Genomic DNA, 20,561 nt, shown 5'->3' on the forward strand with positions numbered 1-20,561 from the left:
TAAACTATGGCATGAAATCACACAATACCATTTTATTTCCAACTGATCATTTTTGATGTTATCATTTTAACTATGTTGATATATTTAAGTATAAAGAGAGGTGGACAGAAGAATCCGGTAATAAACATGCAACATGCAGATTATTGGCATATGTCTAAAATCGACACTGACTTTGAGGTTCTTTAAAGAGGACCTGTCCCCACTCCTGACATGCCTGTTTTAATAGCTTCATGCATTCCCCATGTAATAACAATTCTGGAGCCTATATTCTTATGTCTGTATGTTGTGCCGTTCCTTTATTATTTCTACTAGAAGTTATGAATGAATTGCTAGCAGTCTGCAGTAAGGGTACAGAGAGGTGGTAACCAGTTGGGGGTGTGTACCTGCACAGTCTGAAAATGGCAGCACTGATTGGATAGAGTGAGACTGTGCAGGTGCACACCCCCAACCGGTTACCTCCCCTCTGTACCCTTACTGCAGACTGCTAGCAATTCATTCATAACCTCTAATAGAAATAATAAAGGAATGGCACAACATACAGACATAAGAATAGATGCTCCAGAATTGTTATTACATGGGGGATGCATGAAGCAATAAAAACAGGCATGTCAGGAGCGGTGACAGGTCTTTTTTAATCCAACTAATGTGCTAAATTCCAAATAAGCAGAAAGCATTCATTTTTGTCTGTTATGCCCATCATAAGCAAAACTCTATCGGGGAGATTTATCAACACTGGTGTAAAGGGAAACTAGCTTACTGAATCTTTTCATTTTCCAAAGTAGCTCTGAAAAATAGAAGTTGGAATCTAATTGTTTGCTATGGGCAACTAAGCCAGTTTCCTGTTACTCCAGTTTTGTTAAATCTCCCCCTATGTTATAGCTTCTGCTATTGCTGTATGCTCTCTTCAGGATACATTTGTTCACCACTATCTTCTAAACCCACAGGCATTCATTTAGTAGAGGTACTATACGATGACGTTCCAGTGCCTAAGAGCCCGTTCCGTGTCTCCGTCACCGAAGGCTGTGATCCAACCCGTGTACGAGCATATGGCCCTGGACTGGAAGGTGGATTTCTTAACAAGTCTAATCGCTTCACTGTGGAAACAAGGTGAGAGCATTGTGTAGACATTCAGATATATTAAAATGCCATTGTCGTAATATACAGTTGTTCTGGGTGTGTGCTTGTAGTCAGTGAATGAAAACATTCAGAGATCAAAAGCTGTCACACAGTTCCAAGACATATTACAAGGTACTAGTTTTATATTATGTGGTTTTATATTCTAATTAGGTACCTGTTTGTGTCAGCAGCACATGATCTGGACAGGTTCTGAGACCCTTAATGTACGAATGGATGTTTCCAACTGCAAGTAATGGATATCCAAAGTATTTCATAAACATGGGAATAACTTCCATGGTAGCAGCCATAGCTGCCGGTATGGGATCCAGGAATTAGGGGGGTTCACCATCTCTCAGTGATGAGGTGCAGATTATTAGAGATTATGGAAGAGAGGAGAAGAAACTTCAATTGAGAACCTGGTTGATCGAGGAATAAAGGAAGAACAAATTTGCCCATGCAGTTAAGGTCAAGATTGACCAAAATGTGGCCGGTCAGTTGTAAACTGGAACATTGATAATCTGGAAAATCAGAGACATAGTTTAAAGGGTCACTGAGTTTTTGTAAAACTTTTGATATGTCATTAAGACATATACAAAAGTTTTGATTGGTGGGGTCTGAGTGCTGAGACCCCCACCGATCGCTCACATATTACACTCCTTCTTCACTGCAGGAGACGGGAATGAGACAGGCCCATAGACTTTCTACTGAGTCTATCTCACTTCCTCTCTCACAGAGAGTAAAGAGAGTGCAATATGCCGCGCACTTCTCTCTTCTCGTTCTAGCCATCAATGGGGTTCTCAGACCAATTGACCGATCAAAACTTTTGATATGTCTCTATGACATATCAAAACATTTTTAAAAACTCAGTGACTTTTTAAAAATGTCTATAACATCAGAATGGGTTTGCAAAAAATACATGTTTAGATTTTGCTGACAATGCTCAAAAATATCCATTATGACAGATACGTTTTTCAGCAGGAAGCATTCTGGCATTGGTTATCACAAATTTATCTTAAAGGGAACCTGTCACCGGGATTTTGTGTATAGAGCTGAGGACATGGGTTGCTAGATGGCTGCTGGCACATCCACAGTATCCAGTCCCCATAGCTCTGTGTGCTTTTATTGTGTAAAAAAACAATTTGATACATATGCAAATTAACCTGAGATGAGTCCTGTACGTGAGATGAGTCAGGAACAGGACTCATCTCAGGTTAATTTGCATATGTATCAAATCTTTTTTTTTTACACAATAAAAGCACACAGAGCTATGGGGACTGGGTATTGTGGATGTGCTAGCGGCCATCTAGCAACCCATGTCCTCAGCTCTATACACAAAATCCCGGTGACAGGTTCCCTTTAATTTTAAAACAGTGGTAAGCCACTAGAGATGAGCATATTGATTCTAAAATGAATTGGATTTAAGATTGATTTTGTAAAAATTTGAGTTCCATCTGAATAGCTGGTGATTTGATTCAGGCAAATTTTGGGGAGTGAGAGAAAAAGAGACAAATCAAATCCAAATAGAATTTTGACACAATTAGCCACTAGAGTCAAAATCGGCCATTTTGCCTAACTTACATCTTATGTATATAACCAGCAATAGGCATATGACACAGAGTAGAGACCTAACTATCTGAATCTTTTCACACTCTGAGCTCACTTGCTGCTATAGATGGTGATGACAGCCTTTGAAGTCTTGATATGATGCTCTCTGGTTACTTGTCACATTCTTGAAATCGATAAGCTTTAGTTACGTAACCCAAAAATCTCTATAACGTTACTTTTCAGCTAACTACAAAAACTTGCTTCTCTTACTACAGGGGTGCTGGCACTGGTGGTCTTGGACTTGCAATTGAAGGTCCTTCTGAAGCAAAAATGTCATGTAAAGATAATAAAGATGGCAGCTGTAGTGTGGAATATATTCCTTTCACACCAGGAGAGTATGATGTCAATATCACCTTTGGTGGGCGACCAATCCCAGGTATATTAAATGTAACTTTCATGTTTTGCTACAAAAGAAAGCAAAGTTTGAACTGATACGGGACTACAAAGTTATTATTTCTTGCAGGAAGTCCTTTCCGTGTGCCAGTAAAGGAGGTGGTGGACCCCAGCAAAGTGAAATGTTCAGGTCCTGGGTTGGGGACTGGTGTTAGGGCACATGTCCCTCAGACCTTCACTGTCGACTGCAGCAAGGCTGGCCTGGCACCTCTAGAGGTGTTGGTGCATGGACCGTCAGGTACTTAAGAGCAGTAAAAGTAGAAGTACACAAATGAAGAGATTGACTCCAGAAAAATATGACGTGCCTCTTTTGTTGAATCCTATAGGTTTGGCAGAGCCAGTTGATGTACGAGATAATGGTGATGGGACTCACACAGCAAATTATACTCCTGCCACAGATGGTCCATACACTGTGTCTGTAAGATATGCAGACCAGGAAGTTCCACGCAGGTAAGAAGGTCAACTAAGAGCCTGTAAGCCTTATGAAATATTGTATCGACAGACTTTAAGATGAGATATATTTTTATACAGCCCTTTCAAGATCAAGGTACTGCCAACACATGATGCAAGCAAAGTGCGTGCCAGTGGCCCAGGACTCAACACAGCAGGCATCCCAGCCAGCTTACCTGTTGAGTTTACCATTGATGCCCGTGATGCCGGCGAGGGGCTCCTGACTGTTCAGATTCTAGTGAGTACAATGCTACTGATTTATTCCTTGTAGATTTTATAGTGTTTCATGTAATCAACCTATTTTTATATTAATGGTCAGTATAGCAATAATCTACAAACCATAGCACTGTAGTTGCTTTTAAACCATACTGCTAATAGTTTTCTATCCACATTTACCTTTGTGAAAGCCATAAAACAGTTAACTGAATCACTGCTTATCTAGGAACACAATCCCTGTCCATATGGTATATTTATAAAAAAAAAACACGTGACCCCTTTGAAGACTTCTCGAGCAGCTGGGAGATTTGTACATCCCGTTAGGATGAGCTCATTCATATTTAAGCACTGCTGAGAGCCACGCTAAATCTCCACCTAGTGGACACAAGGGGAGATACTTCAGCCTAAATTACAAAGGAAAATATAGAAAATTATAAAAAAGACACAAAAGCAGAAATACCCTCAATTGAGATATCACTTAAACTTCTAGTATGCTGCCATTTAAAGGAAGTGGGCATGTGATAATAATATATGTGTCATTTCACAGCTTTCCTTCAATATGAACTCATTATCTTTATGGATATTACACATGTATATATAATATATCATATGATCTCACAGTCTGAGTGTTAGAATTTCATAAAAGTTAGTATTTGAACATATATCATAGTGTCCAATCCCATTACTCATATACTCCACTGATGGTTTACATTAAATAGGTGGGAATGTGATAGAGAAGTTGGAGCTCAGTCAATACCAGAATTAATCCTCAGCTAACAGTAACCATCTGGCAGGGGTGAAATATTCGCACAGGCATTAGTGAGTCACACAACTCTGGATACATGATATTCTGCAGACAGAAAGGGTACCTTGCCATCTTTAGGACATGATTAAGGCTGGGGCTACTCTGAGACTTTTTGTACCGCTACTGATTAACTTTAACTATCAAGCCGCAGCTGCAGTCCAATGGAATACATCAGGCTGGGTTTCCATGTTCAAGTTTTTTTATGCATTTTTTTTTAAGCCAAAGCTAGGAATGGATTCAAAAAGAACTTTTATTTATGTGTCCCTCATTTAGGATCCATTCCTAGCTTTGACTTTAAAAACTGCATAAAAAAAAGTTTAAAGTAGAAACCCAGCCTCATTGAAAAGCTAAAATCAATCCACCGAGCTACAAAAAGTGGCACTGTAGGTGAGGTCATAAGAAGCTGAAGACCCCTGTTAGTTTGTGGTAGTAGGATCTAAACTGGTAATGACCAAAAATGGTGTTTGCATGGAATGGAAATGATGGAATACTAGAAGTGGAGTTGTAATATTTATTGTTGCAAGACATTGGCATCAAATGGGTTAAGAAGGCATATATCTGTATAATATAGTTTTTTCAGTATAATTAACTGCATATATAAGCAAATACTTTATTACGTTTCCTCTATCCATAGGACCCTGAAGGAAAGCCAAAGAAAGCTAATATTCGGGGAAATGGTGATGGTACATACACAGTGTCTTATGTGCCGGACATGGCAGGAAGATACACTATTACCATTAAGTACGGGGGAGATGAAATTCCCTATTCTCCTTTCCGTATTCATGCAGTGCCCACTGGTGATGCCAGCAAGTGCTTAGTGACAGGTGAGCTCCAATATGAACGATCTCTGAAATAAAATAATCTAATATGTAATGCAGAATATATTATTTACATTTAGACATTTTCTCCAATCTTTTTCAGTGTCCCTTGGAGGACATGGATTAGGTAAGTTTTTATGTATTTGTTCTTAAAAATATGTCTGATGAATAAATGTGTTGGCACAAACGTCTTTTAGTATTTCAATAACTGCTATCTAGAAAATAATTTTGTTTCTTGGGTTGTTCAGGAGCTTGCCTCGGACCCACCATTCAAATTGGAGAGGAGACAGTCATCACAGTTGATGCTAAAGCTGCAGGGAAGGGAAAGGTTACCTGCAAGGTTTCTACACCCGATGGAGCAGAACTCGATGTAGATGTGGTAGAAAACCAGGATGGTACTTTTGATATTTACTACACAGCACCTGAACCAGGGAAATACATCATCACCATTCGTTTTGGTGGAGAACACATTCCCAACAGTCCCTTCCATGTGGTGGTAAGTTTCCAGTGGCCATTGATTCATGTCCAGTATTCCCCATTTACTTTGTGCCCTTACCATGGTTTAACTATTCACTTGCCTCCCTCCTGCCAGGCTTGTGATACCATCCCAATCATAGAGGAGCCATGTGACACTGTGCAGCTACATCAGCCCTATGCTGCACACCTCCCCGGCTATCCAACTCACTGGGTATAACAGAGAGAACGCTCTGCTCTTTTGCTGTATCCCTATCAATCTAGAACTCTGATCTTCATCCATTACTTTCCTATATACAGCCTATACTATTTGCTTCTATCCTGTGCTTACACCGTTCAGTCCATTTCATTCATAAGAGATGCTTAAAGCTATGATGGGCTGGATGATCATATAGTTAGGATAGTGTCTGATTGGTGTTAAAGGTATGACCACTGACCACCATGAGAACGGGGGCCTGTGCATGAATAGAGCCAGCAATAACTGAATGCTTGTACTCGGCTATCTCCGGCAATCCCCTAGAAATGAATGGAGAAGCGGACTGGCATGCGTGTCTACAGCACCATTCAAATGGGGAGCACGCAACCCCATTCTCTTAATCAGCCGGGGTCCCACCAGTAGGACCCCAGCCTATCAGATACTTTGTCTAAATGGTATCAGAAAGGTTGTCTAAATGGGATATCCCTTTTAAAATACTGACACCATTAAGTACACTAGAAGAAGCTTGAGTGGGCAACACTAAATGAAGATATATTTGGTTGTAGTATAGGACCAGACAGTAGATGCCAAACAAGCAACAGTGTAAACTTATGGTTTATCAATGATAGGTTCAAAAACAGCAAAGCACCGGCCCCTGGTGGAGGCTCCTCTTATAAAGCCTGGGAATTACAGGAACAGACATCACTGAACTCAACAAAGGGGGCTTGGTTGCTGCAACATTTAGTAAATTGGTAGCTCACAGACTCCTCTACTGTTATCTGTTTACTTGTTCCTTCCATCTACCAGGAGATCCCTTTCGGGTGGATTTCCCCTTTAAGCTTCACATTTGTTCTGCGGACTATATAATGATGTCTTCTTGTATCCACCTCTATCTTCTCATCCTCTATACCTTGCTTCCCTTAAATGGAATCTGTCACATTGTACATGCAGTATGTTATAGAGCAGGAGGAGCTGAGCAGATTGATATGTATAGTTGTGGGAAAGGATTCATTTATCTAAATCCCTACTCTTTCAGTGACGGAAACTGTATGACAGCCTGCCCTGTATAACTGTGCATGCAGAGGTAACTGTCAATCATTGATTAGGACCACCCACAGGACTCCTAAGCATAGAAAGAGCAGGGGTTTAACTAAATGCCAAGCTATACTGGAACTTTTCTAACAAAACTGTATATCAATCCTCTCAGCTCCTTCTGCTCTGTAACATGCTGCCCGTCGATAAACTGCATCTACAACTTGACAGGTTCTCTTTAAAGTATTCATTTTTTTCTCTTTTATTGTATTTCACAAATTTAATATTTGATGCTGTCAATTTTGGTGCTGACTATGATGGCATATTGCTCTGCTTGACTCCTTGCAGGCTACTGAAGAACCTGTTGTTCCCGTTGATAATCTGGACACCATGCTCAGGCCATTTAATCTAGTGATTCCTTTCACTGTGCAGAAAGGAGAGATTACAGGTATGGTAATCCAGCCAGGACCCCGAATAATATTAGATTACTATACAGTGATGCCAGTAACATGAGCCAGCCTATGACAACCTTTTGTTGATTTCATAAATTAGTGACACTTCAAATAGTTGAAATTTAAAACAAGTCAGGGCAGTATATACCTATACATGAGCTACAAAATTTAGGTAATGGATACTATGAATAAAATAATTTGCTACATTATGACAATCTATGTTTAAAGAGTTTTCTCTGCTGATTTGCATTCTGTGAACTAACATACACTGTGCTGTAATCTCAGGTAGGAAAACCAAATGACACAAATGCATAATATGATCTCAGCGAAGCTGTTTGGACAATGTCTACAAGCTTGTTTACACTTTCCAAAATCAACCCTGGACTGCTATAACTCAGAATAAGAGATTGTGCTACTATGTATATGTCTGTCTGTCTAGCCATCTACTGTAAAATATCCACCCATTTTCATAGCTTATATTTTGACTCAAATTATAGGATATCCTTTACAGAAAAATGATATACATGTTCCTATATTTGTATCTAGGTGAGGTCCGCATGCCATCTGGCAAGACTGCTAGACCCAACATCACTGACAACAAAGACGGCACAGTTACTGTGAAATTTGCTCCAGTGGAAAAGGGATTGCATGAAATGGACATTAAATATGATGGAAATCACATTCCAGGTAACTCATTTATGATGAACAGTGACATGGTTTAGAAGAACTGAACATGAGAAGGACATGTGTGGTGGAATATTTAGGCCATAAAAGCTTAGGGTAGAAAACAATATAAATAAGGCCACAGCCTGACTTGTCCAACTTCTGGTGGACTCAAGTTCTGAAGTGCTACATTCCAGGGCCTGGAAGGTCCTGCAGAAAACAACCCTATTGGGATCCAGTCACTTCTCACTATTGTCTATTTCTTATAGGTTGATCCACAAGTAAGATATTAGACATGTTTGATTAATAAAAAAATAAATAGAAGCTGTCCACTTGTATAGTATAGCTGGAGGGTAGGTCCTCAGAATAATTCCCTTTTCCTGCACTTAGGCCTGTAATGTTCCTAACGTAATTCATTGCTTTATGAAATATAATTTTGTCAAGTTTACAAGCCTACATTAATGTTGTTATTAATGCTTTACTTTTAGGGAGCCCACTGCAGTTTTACGTAGATGCCATTAACAGCCGACATGTGAGCGCATATGGACCAGGGCTTAGCCACGGCATGGTAAACAAGCCTGCCACGTTTACTATTATTACAAAGGACGCTGGAGAAGGTATGTGGCTGATTTGAAACCACAGTTTTCCAACACAAAAGTCCATTCTTTTGTGAAAAATAAAGGTTGAACTCGCTGTTTTATTGTTAGTTTATATTTGATCTTAAAAGATTCATTTTTACACATAAGAACCAAATATCTCCTAAACTGTCTGTCCTCCGACAGGTGGCTTATCACTGGCTGTAGAAGGTCCATCCAAAGCAGAAATCACATGCAAGGACAATAAAGATGGTACATGCACTGTGTCTTATCTGCCCACGGCTCCTGGAGACTACAACATCATTGTGCGATTTGATGACAAGCACATTGCTGGCAGTCCTTTCACAGCAAAGATTACAGGTGATTTTAATGGAATGCAGCTCCTATGGTCTGTCATTCTCTTAAGGTGCCATATACTTTGTCTATACATATGTCCTTTCTATAGATTTCTAAAATATTTTATATCAATAGGTGATGACTCCATGAGAACTTCCCAACTCAACGTGGGAACCTCAACCGATGTGTCCCTCAAGATCACAGAGACAGATTTAAGCATGTTAACTGCCAGTATCAGAGCCCCATCTGGCAATGAGGAACCTTGCCTACTAAAGAGACTGCCTAATAGGCATATTGGTAAGAAAATGTATTATACATTTATATGGACACCTCTGATGACGTTATTTATGAACAATTAAGAAAAAGACATCTAGGAAGTTGGGAAAAGAGAGGATCCATTAGAAATAATATTTCTGTATACAAATATTGTATCATTTTTTAAGTCTACCAAAGAGCGAATGGTCAAACAAAGTTCCATTACTATTCAGAACTGAAAATGAAAGAGCAAAGTGTATAACACAGCCCATACATTCCATAGGCCACATAAAAATGTTGGCAACTTCACTTCTACACTACTACCCAACTAAACGTTGATTTTTGATTACTGTCTATCATGAACCGCAGGAATCTCATTCACGCCTAAAGAGGTGGGAGAGCATGTGGTAAGTGTAAAGAAGAACGGAAAACATGTTACAAACAGCCCATTCAAGATCCTGGTTGGACAGTCTGAGATTGGTGATGCAAGCAGAGTGAAAGTTTCAGGGAAGGGACTGCTGGAAGGCATTACATTTGAGGTGTCTGAATTCATAGTTGACACCAGAAATGCAGGTATGTCTCATATTTTCTTCTGAACCTATTTGATATGTGTTTCATCTGCTTCTGTGAATAACAGTTTATTTGTTTCTTTCTTTTTAAGGCTACGGAGGTTTAGGTTTGTCTATTGAAGGCCCAAGCAAAGTAGATATAAATTGTGAGGATGTAGAAGATGGAACATGTAAAGTATCTTATTGTCCTACTGAGCCAGGAACATACATCATAAACATCAAGTTTGCAGATAAACACGTACCAGGTGTGTAGCTATATACATACAGTACATATGACACTCAAAGTGCCTTATCTTTTATGTACTTATATAACATGAACTATTTTACATAATAAGTGTGTGAAATACCTAGATTTTTAGTTCACAAATGCTGAATGGCACTGTACTTTCACTCAGATATATAAAGACTTGCTTAAATGTAATCTGTCTGTGAAAAGCAAATGCTAATCAATGCTCCCAATGAACCCCCATGTATCCTGCAGGAAGTCCTTTTATGGTGAAGGTGACAGGTGAAGGACGTATGAAAGAAAGTATAACCAGAAAACGTCAAGCTTCTTCTATTGCCAGTATCGGTAGCACATGTGATCTCAACCTCAAGATTCCAGGTATGGCGCCTGAATAAACTGTGATGCAAATAAGCTTGGTACAATGGTACTGAAAACTGAATTGTTTGAGCCTTAGTCAAAACTGATCTCTGAACTATGTGCTGTGTTTTCCCCTTGTTTTCTTTTAGGCAACTGGTTCCAGATGGTCTCAGCCCAGGAGCGCCTCACACGCACATTCACACGTAGCAGTCATACATATACACGCACTGAACGCACCGAGATCAGCAAGACACGTGGAGGTGAAACAAAGCGTGAAGTGCGGGTTGAAGAATCTACACAGGTTGGAGGTGACCCCTTTCACAATGTTTTTGGAGACTTCCTTGGCCGGGAGAGTCTAGGTTCATTTGGCAGCATTGCACGACAGGAAGGTAAGTACTGCAGATTAATGCGGCACTCACTGATGCAAACTGTTCCTAAAGCGATGCATGTAAATTAAATGATTAATGATGCAAATGTATTTGAATATATTCAATATCCTTTCCAGGTGAAGTAGGCTCTCAAGATATGACAGCTCAAGTCACCAGCCCTTCTGGAAAAACAGCAGATGCAGAGATTATTGATGGAGAAGACACCACATACAGTGTGCGTTTTGTTCCACAAGAGATGGGATCTCATACTGTCAGTGTAAAGTACAGAGGTCAACATGTTCCTGGAAGTCCTTTCCAGTTCACAGTAGGGCCTATGGGTGAAGGAGGAGCCCACAAAGTGAGAGCAGGAGGCACTGGATTGGAGCGTGGAGTTGCTGGTGTCCCTGGTGAGCAGTCATGAAAGAATAAACATGAATGTACAAAGTTTTTTTTGTGAAAATGATATCTAAAAGTTTTCTGTATGTCTGTAATTCAATCTTACAGCTGAATTCAGCATATGGACTCGAGAGGCTGGAGCTGGTGGTCTGTCCATTGCAGTTGAAGGTCCTAGTAAAGCAGAGATCTCTTTTGAAGATCGCAAAGATGGGTCCTGTGGAGTCTCCTACATTGTACAGGAAGCTGGTGAGCTCATGCATTTTGAAATCAAACATGAATGAGTGTACTTTGCAGCATTGTTCTCGGCCAACCTCAGTATATATTGTAATGTTTGTAGTACACTGATTCCATTTAAGTAACCATATCTGTAATTCAGGTGACTATGAAGTGTCAATCAAATTTAATGATGAGCACATCCCTGACAGCCCTTTTGTGGTGCCAGTAGCCTCCCATTCAGATGATGCATGCAGACTGAATGTCACTAGTCTACAGGTAAAATATTACTTATGTTTTTATTTTTTTAGAATATATTTAAACACTATTTTACTCAATTGGTGTTTCAAAACAATTCTATACCTTCAACACTATTCAAAATTCTCAATATATCATTCTAGGAGACTGGATTGAAGGTCAGTCAGCCAGCCACTTTTGCAGTTCAGTTAAATGGAGCTCGTGGGATCATAGATGCTAAAGTACACACCCCATCTGGGATTGTAGAAGAATGCTATGTGTCAGAAGTGGACAGTGGTAAGAGAAGTTATCATTGATGACTCTTAAAGAGACTGACATAACCTAGTATAATGTTTATGTGGTTTATGACCATCATTTTTTATTGTAACTTTAGATAAATACTCAATACGTTTCATTCCTCGTGAAAATGGAGTTCATTCAATTGACATCAAATTTAATGGACGCCATATCCCAGGAAGCCCTTTCAAAATTCGTGTGGGTGAGCAAAGTCAAGCCGGTGATCCTGGGTTGGTTACGGCATATGGAGCTGGGCTTGAGGGTGGAGTCACTGGTAAGCGTTTTTACACATTGTATAAAACTGTATTTCATGATGAATATAAAATATTCTATGTGTGTAAATATTTGTGGTTCACAAAATAATAGATTTACATAATTGATAGAATATTCAAGTTTTATGTTATTTTTCATTTCTACATCAAGCAGCCATTGATTGTTACACCTTTGTTCACGTATTCAGCCACTTAGATGTAGTTATATTTTTAAGAGTTGAGTGGTGCTATAGTATTATTTTTCTTCGTATGAACTTGAGGATTGATACAGTTGGTCTTGCCCTTCCTAATGTTCATCTGTCTTCTCTGTTATGTTCTTGATATAGGGAGACCTTCTGAATTTGTAGTGAATACTTTGAATGCTGGGTCTGGATCTTTATCTGTGACAATTGATGGACCTTCAAAGGTGAAGCTGGACTGTCAAGATTGTCCTGATGGTTATAAATTATCTTATACTCCAATGGCTCCTGGGAATTATCTAATCTCAATCAAATATGGAGGACCCCAACACATAGTTAGAAGTCCATTCAAGGCCCGTGTGACAGGTAACGTATAATGAATTAAGACCACAACCTAAACATGTTATTCTTATTTCTCTCTTTAAGCCAACATTTCTGTCTTCTTCTAAACAGGAGTGAGGCTCTCTGGTGGTCACAGCCTGCATGAAACCTCTACAGTGCTGGTAGAGACAGTTACAAAATCCTCTGCCTCTGTAGGAGGCTATGGAATGGCAGTGCCTAAATTTACATCTGATGCTTCCAAAGTAGTCTCTAGAGGCCCTGGTCTTTCAAAAGCCTTTGTTGGACAGAAAAACACTTTTACTGTAGACTGCAGCAAAGCAGGTGAGAGTGTTAGTTATATATGTAAGTTCAGTTACATGTGTACATATGTTCATATTCAGTAATTAATGTAAAAACTGCAAGAGATGGACGAGACCCTTATTCAAAGCATGTAGAAAAGACGACAGCAAAGAGAATTCTTTGTAAATTGCTTCTTCCATTTATTCACCACATGAATTTATGCAATGCCTCGGCTCAAATTAGAGACTTTCTCAAGCCTCTACATGCATATATTCTCGATCATCTCACATATTTTCTATTTTAAGTAGTTTAAAGTAGAAAAAAAACATTTCAATCTGACCTGGACGTGCTGTATAGATGTCATGGGTGGGGGAACCAATTAAACCATATATTATACAGTTGACCATGCCTAGATGTAATGGATGCCATGTAGTACTACATTTCCCCTAGTGCAGCTTCCACCAGTGAAAACAACTGATCACTAGGGGTTTCAGGAGCCATGTCCATGGCTCATTAAGTCTTCCCTTTAATTATAACACATGCTTTTATTAACTAAGTATTAAACCTATGTCACCATTTTCAATGTATATGGCAGTATATAAAAACACATATCATTTGTATACTGTAATGTAGCCATAGACTTCTCTTTTGCTGACATGCCAAAAGTGTGTCCTTTTGATGTGTGTTTGTTAGGTTTATGTCTTCTATTTTTACAGTACTTACAAGCATAGGCTACTATGCCCTTCTGTAAAAATATACATTTATTTACAATGTAAGTCAGTTGCAGATGTACTGTATTTAATCGTAAAGGGCATACAGATGCACACAATGACATTCCTATTTACTGCACATCTCTGAACTGTATTACTATGGTGTGGGATTTGCCTAATTAAAAAGTTTCGTAAAATTGCATTTTGATGGATAAAGCTAAGACTAAACAGAAACATTGAGGGACATTTTCAAGACTGGCGTTCCCATACTCCAGTCTTAATCCCTGTGAGTGAGATGTGCCTAATTTTATAAGCGGCAGATGCCTCTTAATAAATTGGGGCTCATCTCTGCCACTCCGTGTGACAGAAACTGAAGTATACGCCCGACTTCAGGTCTTAAATTGCAGTCAATCCATCGGGCCGTGTGAAGGCCAGCCCCTCATGCTAAGCCTGCCCCCATTTCCTATCATTATAAAAAGTGTCAAGAAGCAGAAAAAGTCGCAAATTATGGCATGCACCATAATGTATGACTTTTTGTGTCACAATAGTGCTGTAAACACTTTAGTAAATGCTAGACTGCTAAAAAATCACTGTCCATAACAATATTGTGCCAAGAGAATGTTTGGCGGCTAGGAAGGCAACTAAATGCCTGTATATAGCTACGGTCAATGGCTAAAACTAGATTAACTTACAGTTGACTTCAATTTTATTCCACAGGCACCAACATGCTGATGGTAGGAGTCCATGGGCCAAAGACACCATGCGAGGAAGTATATGTGAAGCACGTGGGGAATCGATTGTACAATGTGACCTACACTGTAAAAGACAAAGGGGATTATATCCTCATTGTCAAGTGGGGTGACCAGAATGTTCCTGGAAGTCCCTTCCAAGTCTCAGTGCCTTGAAAAATGATTCATAACCCAAGAGGCTCTGCAAGAAGCCTACTACCTTGCCAGTGAGGGACAAGTTCTTATCTTTTTTATGCAAATGCACTGATTTAAAAAAAACAAAAAACTGTCATAGCTATAATTCACAAAGTGCTTTTGTTCATCCAACCTAAGGACTTTGATGGCATGGTGATGGAAAACAAGTGTGCACATCACCCACAATGTCCATGTCCTTTCTGCTTTTTACAAAATCTTCCTTTATATTATGGTTGGTGTTTTATTTTCTATTGAGCTACCTGTGTTGTTTTATATGCGCTTTGTTTTCTATTTTTATTTGTGGGGAGGGTACTTTTTGGGCAAATGGGTGAGGGGAGGCGATAGAGGTCATGGAGTCATAATATGGTCCCTGTTGGTTTATTGGGAAGGTACAATGATGTTTCCATATTAATATTTTCTTAAAGGCTCTTTTATATTTTAGTTTGTTCTATGTCCTCAATCACAAGGGTATCACTGATAGTGAAGCACAACAATAACCAACTAGCTTTAGAAAAACCACACAGAAAAATCGAGCTCAGAGATTTCTATTAGCCATACATTTTGTATGAGAACATGTGGTCTGGAGAAAATCTTGCAGCTTTCGAAAATGTTTTTTTTTATTTTACTCCTCATGATAAAGTGATGCACGTTTCTGTTAACTTGAAGTTTAGCTCTTTTAATGTCCATATCCATGTTTAGCTCTATGACCTCTATCAGGACAGTCTCTAAATAATATAATTGGTTGTCGTAGCACTGTTATAAGGGCGGAGCCAATATCACATGGTGCTTACTATGTGACTGCATTTTATAGGAAGATATTTTCTATGCATCAATGACAATGATAACAATGTGTCATTTGTTACTGATAATATGATTGGTGCATACTGAACAAAATAAAAATGCATTGCTAATGTGCCCGATGTCTACAGTGATTTCTTTATTGCGTCATCCATTATGTCTACAAAAATGATCGGTCATCTACTGTATGTAGCACAGACGGCCAAAGTCAAGAAAACAGATGACGAACATTTCATTCAACAATTAATGCATTACTGGATTTACCAAAATGGCACCAGCCTTGTGATTAGACTTAGAGAAAATGAACCCTGGACAACAGTGCCACTCTGTGCACTCTTACTCCTCCTGCTTTTTCTGCCAGCCCCTCCTGATTGACAGGTTCTTTTAGAGTCATCTCACCTGTCTCTTTCACTCAAGAAAGAGAGGGACGGGCTGGCAGAGGAAGCAGGAGGAGAAAGGGTGCACAGAGGGACTTGGGTCTGCCCTCGGTGCACTTAGGCTACTTTCACATTAGCGTTAATATTTTCCGGTATTGAGATCCGTCATACCAGAAAAAAAGCTTCTGTTTTGTCCCCATTCATTGTCAATGGGGACAAAACGTAACTAAACAGAACAGAATGCGCCAAAATGCATTCCGTTCTGTTCTCAAACCGGAGAGCAAAGGATAGGTGATCAATATCAGATCTGCTGGGTGCTGGTAGTTACGGGGGTGCCAGGAGTTAAAGGGGTTATCCAATATCATAAGCAGCCCTCTCATCGGTAATATACTTACCCTACGCCCGGCGCCGCTCCTGGTCTCCGCATCGCCGCTGCTGCTTTTTGTATGAGGATGAAAACATCCGGTGTCGGGGGGATCAGCCAATGGCAAGTGGGGACGTGGATGAGCCTCCCTAAGTAAGTATTCCTAGGAACGGAACTGCTGGACATAAAATAGTGGGGCATAGTCATTAGTTGTGATGTCAGACAGGATCCTATATTGTTATTTTGGCAGTGTCTTGTTCCATGGTCCTGTGCTGTGAAGGTGCTCAATGTGCACTATATCAGTCATTTACCTTATCTGTAGGAGTACTACATGAGCACTATATGGAGGCATTGGCAGGGCCGATCCTACACGGGGTGCAGTGGGTGCCCCGCACCCCAGCGCTGCGGCCCTGGTGACAAGTGGGGGCGGCCGCGGCCGGCGGCAGGGCAGAGCAGGAGATGAGCACCTCCATTGCGGAAGCGCTCATCTCCATAGTCATCTGTATTGCCGTCCTCAGGACGGCAATACAGATGCCTGTGCTGCGGCAGAGGAGGGAGAGGTGTGTCCCCTCCTGTTCCTCTGATAGGCTGCCGGCTTAGTGCTGGCAGCCTATCAGAGGCCGGTGATGGCGCGATGACGTCATCGCGTCGCCTGAGCCGTATAGCGAGGGACACAGACGGAAGAGGCGGCCTGCATCGCATCGCATTGCTGGAGGTAAGTATAAGTGTATTATTTTTTTTTATTTTTTTATATAGGTACAATACTGGGCTGGCACATGATAAGGGGGGCTACTGGGCTGGCACATAAGGGGGGCTACTGGGCTGGCACATAAGGGGGGACTACTGGGCTGGGCTGGCACATGATAAGGGGGGCTACTGGGCTGGCACATGATAAGGGGGGACTACTGGGCTGGCACATGATAAGGGGGGCTACTGGGCTGGCACATAAGGGGGGCTACTGGGCTGGCACATAAGGGGGGACTACTGGGCTGGCACATGATAAGGGGGGCTACTGGGCTGGCACATGATAAGGGGGGACTACTGGGCTGGCACATGATAAGGGGGGACTACTGGGCTGGCACATGATAAGGGGGGACTACTGGGCTGGCACATGATAAGGGGGGCTACTGGCACATGATATGGGGGGCTACTGGCACATGATATGGGGGCACTCTGGCTACTGGCACATGATATGGGGGCACTCTGGCTACTGGCACATGATAATGGGGGGGATATGGCTACTGGCACATGATATGGGGGGGGGGCTCTGGCTACTGGCACATGATATGGGAGGCTACTGGCACATGATAAGGGGGGCTACTGGCACATGATAAGGGGGCTACTGGCACATGATAAGGGGGGCTACTGGCACATGATAAGGAGGGCTACTGGCACATAGGGGGGCTACTGGCACATGATATGGGGGGGCTCTGGCTACTGGCATATGATATGGGGGGCTCTGGCTACTGGCACATGATGGTGGGGGGCTCTTATTTCTGGCACATGATTGGGGGCACTCTGGCTACTGGCACATGATATGGGGGGCTCTGGCTACTGACACATGATATGGGGGGGCTCTGGCTACTGACATGATATGGGGGGGCTCTGGCTACTGGCACATGATGGTGGGGGGGCTCTTATTACTGGCACATGATTGGGAGCATCTATGGGGGCACATCTTACTGCAGATTATTGGGGGGCACTATAGGGGCATCTACTGAGGCTAAAAAAGAAGATATTTTATATGGGGGCTCTGTATAGGGGCATTTTATACTGGGACACATTATGGTGGGTACTATGGGGAAGGGGGGGGCACTATGGGGGTCATCTACGGGGGCACTGAGAAGGGGTATTTTATATTGGCACATTATGGGAACATTAGCTCAACTGGGGGCATTACAAATGTTTTGCATATTATAAGGAGAATTATTACTACTGGGGGGGCATTATGGTGGGCTTTATTACTCCCCCATGGTATGACCCCCTAGTAGCAGCACCAGCCTCTCCCTGCTCTGCTATCCCTCTGCCCTTTCTCCAAATCCTTATTATGAAATCTTTCTCATTAGGTTAAAGCACAACATCAGCTCTGCCGAGCCCCCGGCCAAAGTGTTGAAGTGGCGTCCGAGATCCCCAAGGGCCAAGTCAAGTAACTGTAAGTTTTTATGGGGGTTCTACAAAAGAGCTATCGTGGGGCAAAGTTCATATTCGTGTTTACACACGTGTTTTAAAATGAATGCTTTCTCCTATTATAAACAAGTAAATAATGACGCAATGCTGTGGGGCTGGTGTGCAACTTTTTCCAGGGCTGGTTTTTATCCCCAGTCCGGCCCTGGCCGAGCGAGCCGCCGGGACTTTTTTTTTTTTGACTTTTTTTTTTTTTTTAAGCCGAGCAGCCGAGCCGCCGATTCGTGGGGCTGAAGTTGGGGGCTGAAGTTGTTGCCATAGAAACATTGTAAAGGGGAGGAGTTAGTAAGATAACCACGCCCATGTGGGGGCGCCAGAAATATTTCTGCACCCAGGTGCCTGTGACCCTAGGATCGGCCCTGGGCATTGGCATGCCAAAGGGACCATACATGACATTCCGATTCCATTTTGTATGCAACCATAAAAGGGCTTCCATAGAGGTTAAATATAATATCACCAAAATATAATAGTTAAAGTGAGCGAGGTCTAGTAGGATTGAGGCCCACATTTCTGACCAGTCTGATCAATGGCATGCTCTGTATGCTGTTAAATTTAACCGGCAATAGGGTCCATGCGCACCACAAAGTCCCATAGGGAGCAGGTAGTGAAGTCACTGATTACGGGGTAAAAGAAATATTGGAAATGATATTTGCTGGGGTGTCCGGTTAATAAGGGGTGTGCATCTGCTTTTTTCTTTCTGGCTTATCACTATGATGTTTCGCAATAGATGATTATCATCTGGAAATACTGCACTTTTCTGGGAAAGGTCTGCTATGCTTGGTGCATTTGCTACAGCAAAGTTGAATTAAACAACATGTCATATCCAATTGCAATGAAAATAAACTTGGTATAACATGGTTATAAATCATACGAGGAAAGTAAAATATACAACATCCTTCGGCAGGGGGTCCATGTCCTTCCAGAAGCACTGTCTACACACGGGAGAGGGTACTAGTGCGATACCTTACCGGCTGCTTTACTGCATGAGAAAAGACCTCAGATGGTGCCACAACATGTGCCTACTGGACTTCTACAGCGTCTGCGGTGTCACCGGGAAGTAGGATTCTCTATGCAAGTCTATGAGACTCCCAGGCTCTCATAGATCTGTTTGTGACTCATAGGGAGCCACTTCCACAAGGTGGCACTAGCGAGATGGTTCTCTATATTCAATAGATACCTCTTTGCACACAGATTTGCACAGAAAGGCTTACTTCCAGCTGACGCGGCAGAAGTCCTGCGGTCACATGATGCAGCAAGGGCTGGCAACTGAGTTCATGTCCCTTGTAATAAAGTAGCGGATAAGGGATTGCACTTTAGTACACTGTCCCTGGTGTAAGTTGCAAAAGGGGGACACAATAAAAAATACAAAAGTGTTTCTTTAACTAAACCAGGCAAGGCCAACCTGCGGCTCTCCAGCTGTTGTAAAACTACAACTCCCACCATGCCCTGCTGTAGGCTGATAGCTATAGGCAGTCTGGGCATGCTGGGAGTTGTAGTTTTGCAGCAGCTGGAGAGCCTCAGGTTGGCCATCCCTGAACTAAACCATAAACACTAAAGGGAAATTTCCTGATGGGCCGATGCCCATGGGGCTGCCCAAGCGCTCTGCCACATATTGAGCTCTCAGCGGTAATTAACACTGTGAGAATCAGATACTTATGTACCCAGCCAGCGACTGCTCTCCTGAATTCAACTGCTGTGGCCCGCGTCACACCTCCTAAGCCCCCTGCACCACATCTTAATCAGAGAGAACTGGAGGAGGAGGAGGAAAGAAAACGGCACACAGAGGGGCTGCTTTTGGGGCAATATATTGTGCTGCACTGTGGTATATGGTTCTGCTGGAATGGTATTTTGTGCTATGGTATTGCTGACCCCGCCTACTTGTGTTGCCCCGCCTTGTGTCAATTTGGACCCCTCCCCCTACAACATGGGGCCACTTTTATAAATTTTCCAGGGTCACTTTAGGTTCCCAGTCCTCCCCTCTCAGACTCCATATATATATACAGAGGCATTCTCTACTAGAAGCATTGGCCCACATTTACTAATGTTATTGCACTTAGACCTTG

At 41.7% G+C, this 20,561-nt stretch overlaps 1 protein-coding gene across 2 annotated transcripts in view; it reads left to right on the forward strand.

Annotated features, from left to right (window-relative positions):
* FLNC (filamin C) overlaps positions 1 to 15,690 on the forward strand; it is a 69,326-nt gene extending 53,636 nt beyond the window's left edge. The window contains exons 23-48 of one of the 2 annotated variants that reach the window (XM_040413495.1): positions 945 to 1,107; positions 2,937 to 3,097; positions 3,185 to 3,352; positions 3,441 to 3,564; positions 3,646 to 3,802; positions 5,220 to 5,409; positions 5,507 to 5,530; positions 5,652 to 5,899; positions 5,996 to 6,091; positions 7,454 to 7,553; positions 8,104 to 8,244; positions 8,709 to 8,837; positions 9,003 to 9,176; positions 9,288 to 9,449; positions 9,777 to 9,980; positions 10,069 to 10,221; positions 10,458 to 10,580; positions 10,709 to 10,948; positions 11,065 to 11,334; positions 11,432 to 11,569; positions 11,700 to 11,815; positions 11,938 to 12,070; positions 12,168 to 12,344; positions 12,669 to 12,887; positions 12,975 to 13,184; positions 14,570 to 15,690. In XM_040413495.1, coding sequence (XP_040269429.1) covers positions 945 to 1,107; positions 2,937 to 3,097; positions 3,185 to 3,352; positions 3,441 to 3,564; positions 3,646 to 3,802; positions 5,220 to 5,409; positions 5,507 to 5,530; positions 5,652 to 5,899; positions 5,996 to 6,091; positions 7,454 to 7,553; positions 8,104 to 8,244; positions 8,709 to 8,837; positions 9,003 to 9,176; positions 9,288 to 9,449; positions 9,777 to 9,980; positions 10,069 to 10,221; positions 10,458 to 10,580; positions 10,709 to 10,948; positions 11,065 to 11,334; positions 11,432 to 11,569; positions 11,700 to 11,815; positions 11,938 to 12,070; positions 12,168 to 12,344; positions 12,669 to 12,887; positions 12,975 to 13,184; positions 14,570 to 14,757 — 4,208 coding nt within the window. In that variant the 3' untranslated portion in view covers positions 14,758 to 15,690. The remainder of the gene's footprint in view (positions 1 to 944; positions 1,108 to 2,936; positions 3,098 to 3,184; positions 3,353 to 3,440; positions 3,565 to 3,645; positions 3,803 to 5,219; positions 5,410 to 5,506; positions 5,531 to 5,651; positions 5,900 to 5,995; positions 6,092 to 7,453; positions 7,554 to 8,103; positions 8,245 to 8,708; positions 8,838 to 9,002; positions 9,177 to 9,287; positions 9,450 to 9,776; positions 9,981 to 10,068; positions 10,222 to 10,457; positions 10,581 to 10,708; positions 10,949 to 11,064; positions 11,335 to 11,431; positions 11,570 to 11,699; positions 11,816 to 11,937; positions 12,071 to 12,167; positions 12,345 to 12,668; positions 12,888 to 12,974; positions 13,185 to 14,569) is intronic. The other variant, XM_040413496.1, reaches the window with a different exon arrangement.
* The last annotated feature ends 4,871 nt before the right edge of the window (positions 15,691 to 20,561 follow it).

Source organism: Bufo bufo, chromosome 1, assembly GCF_905171765.1.
Source record: "Bufo bufo chromosome 1, aBufBuf1.1, whole genome shotgun sequence".
Lineage (NCBI taxonomy): Eukaryota > Metazoa > Chordata > Amphibia > Anura > Bufonidae > Bufo > Bufo bufo.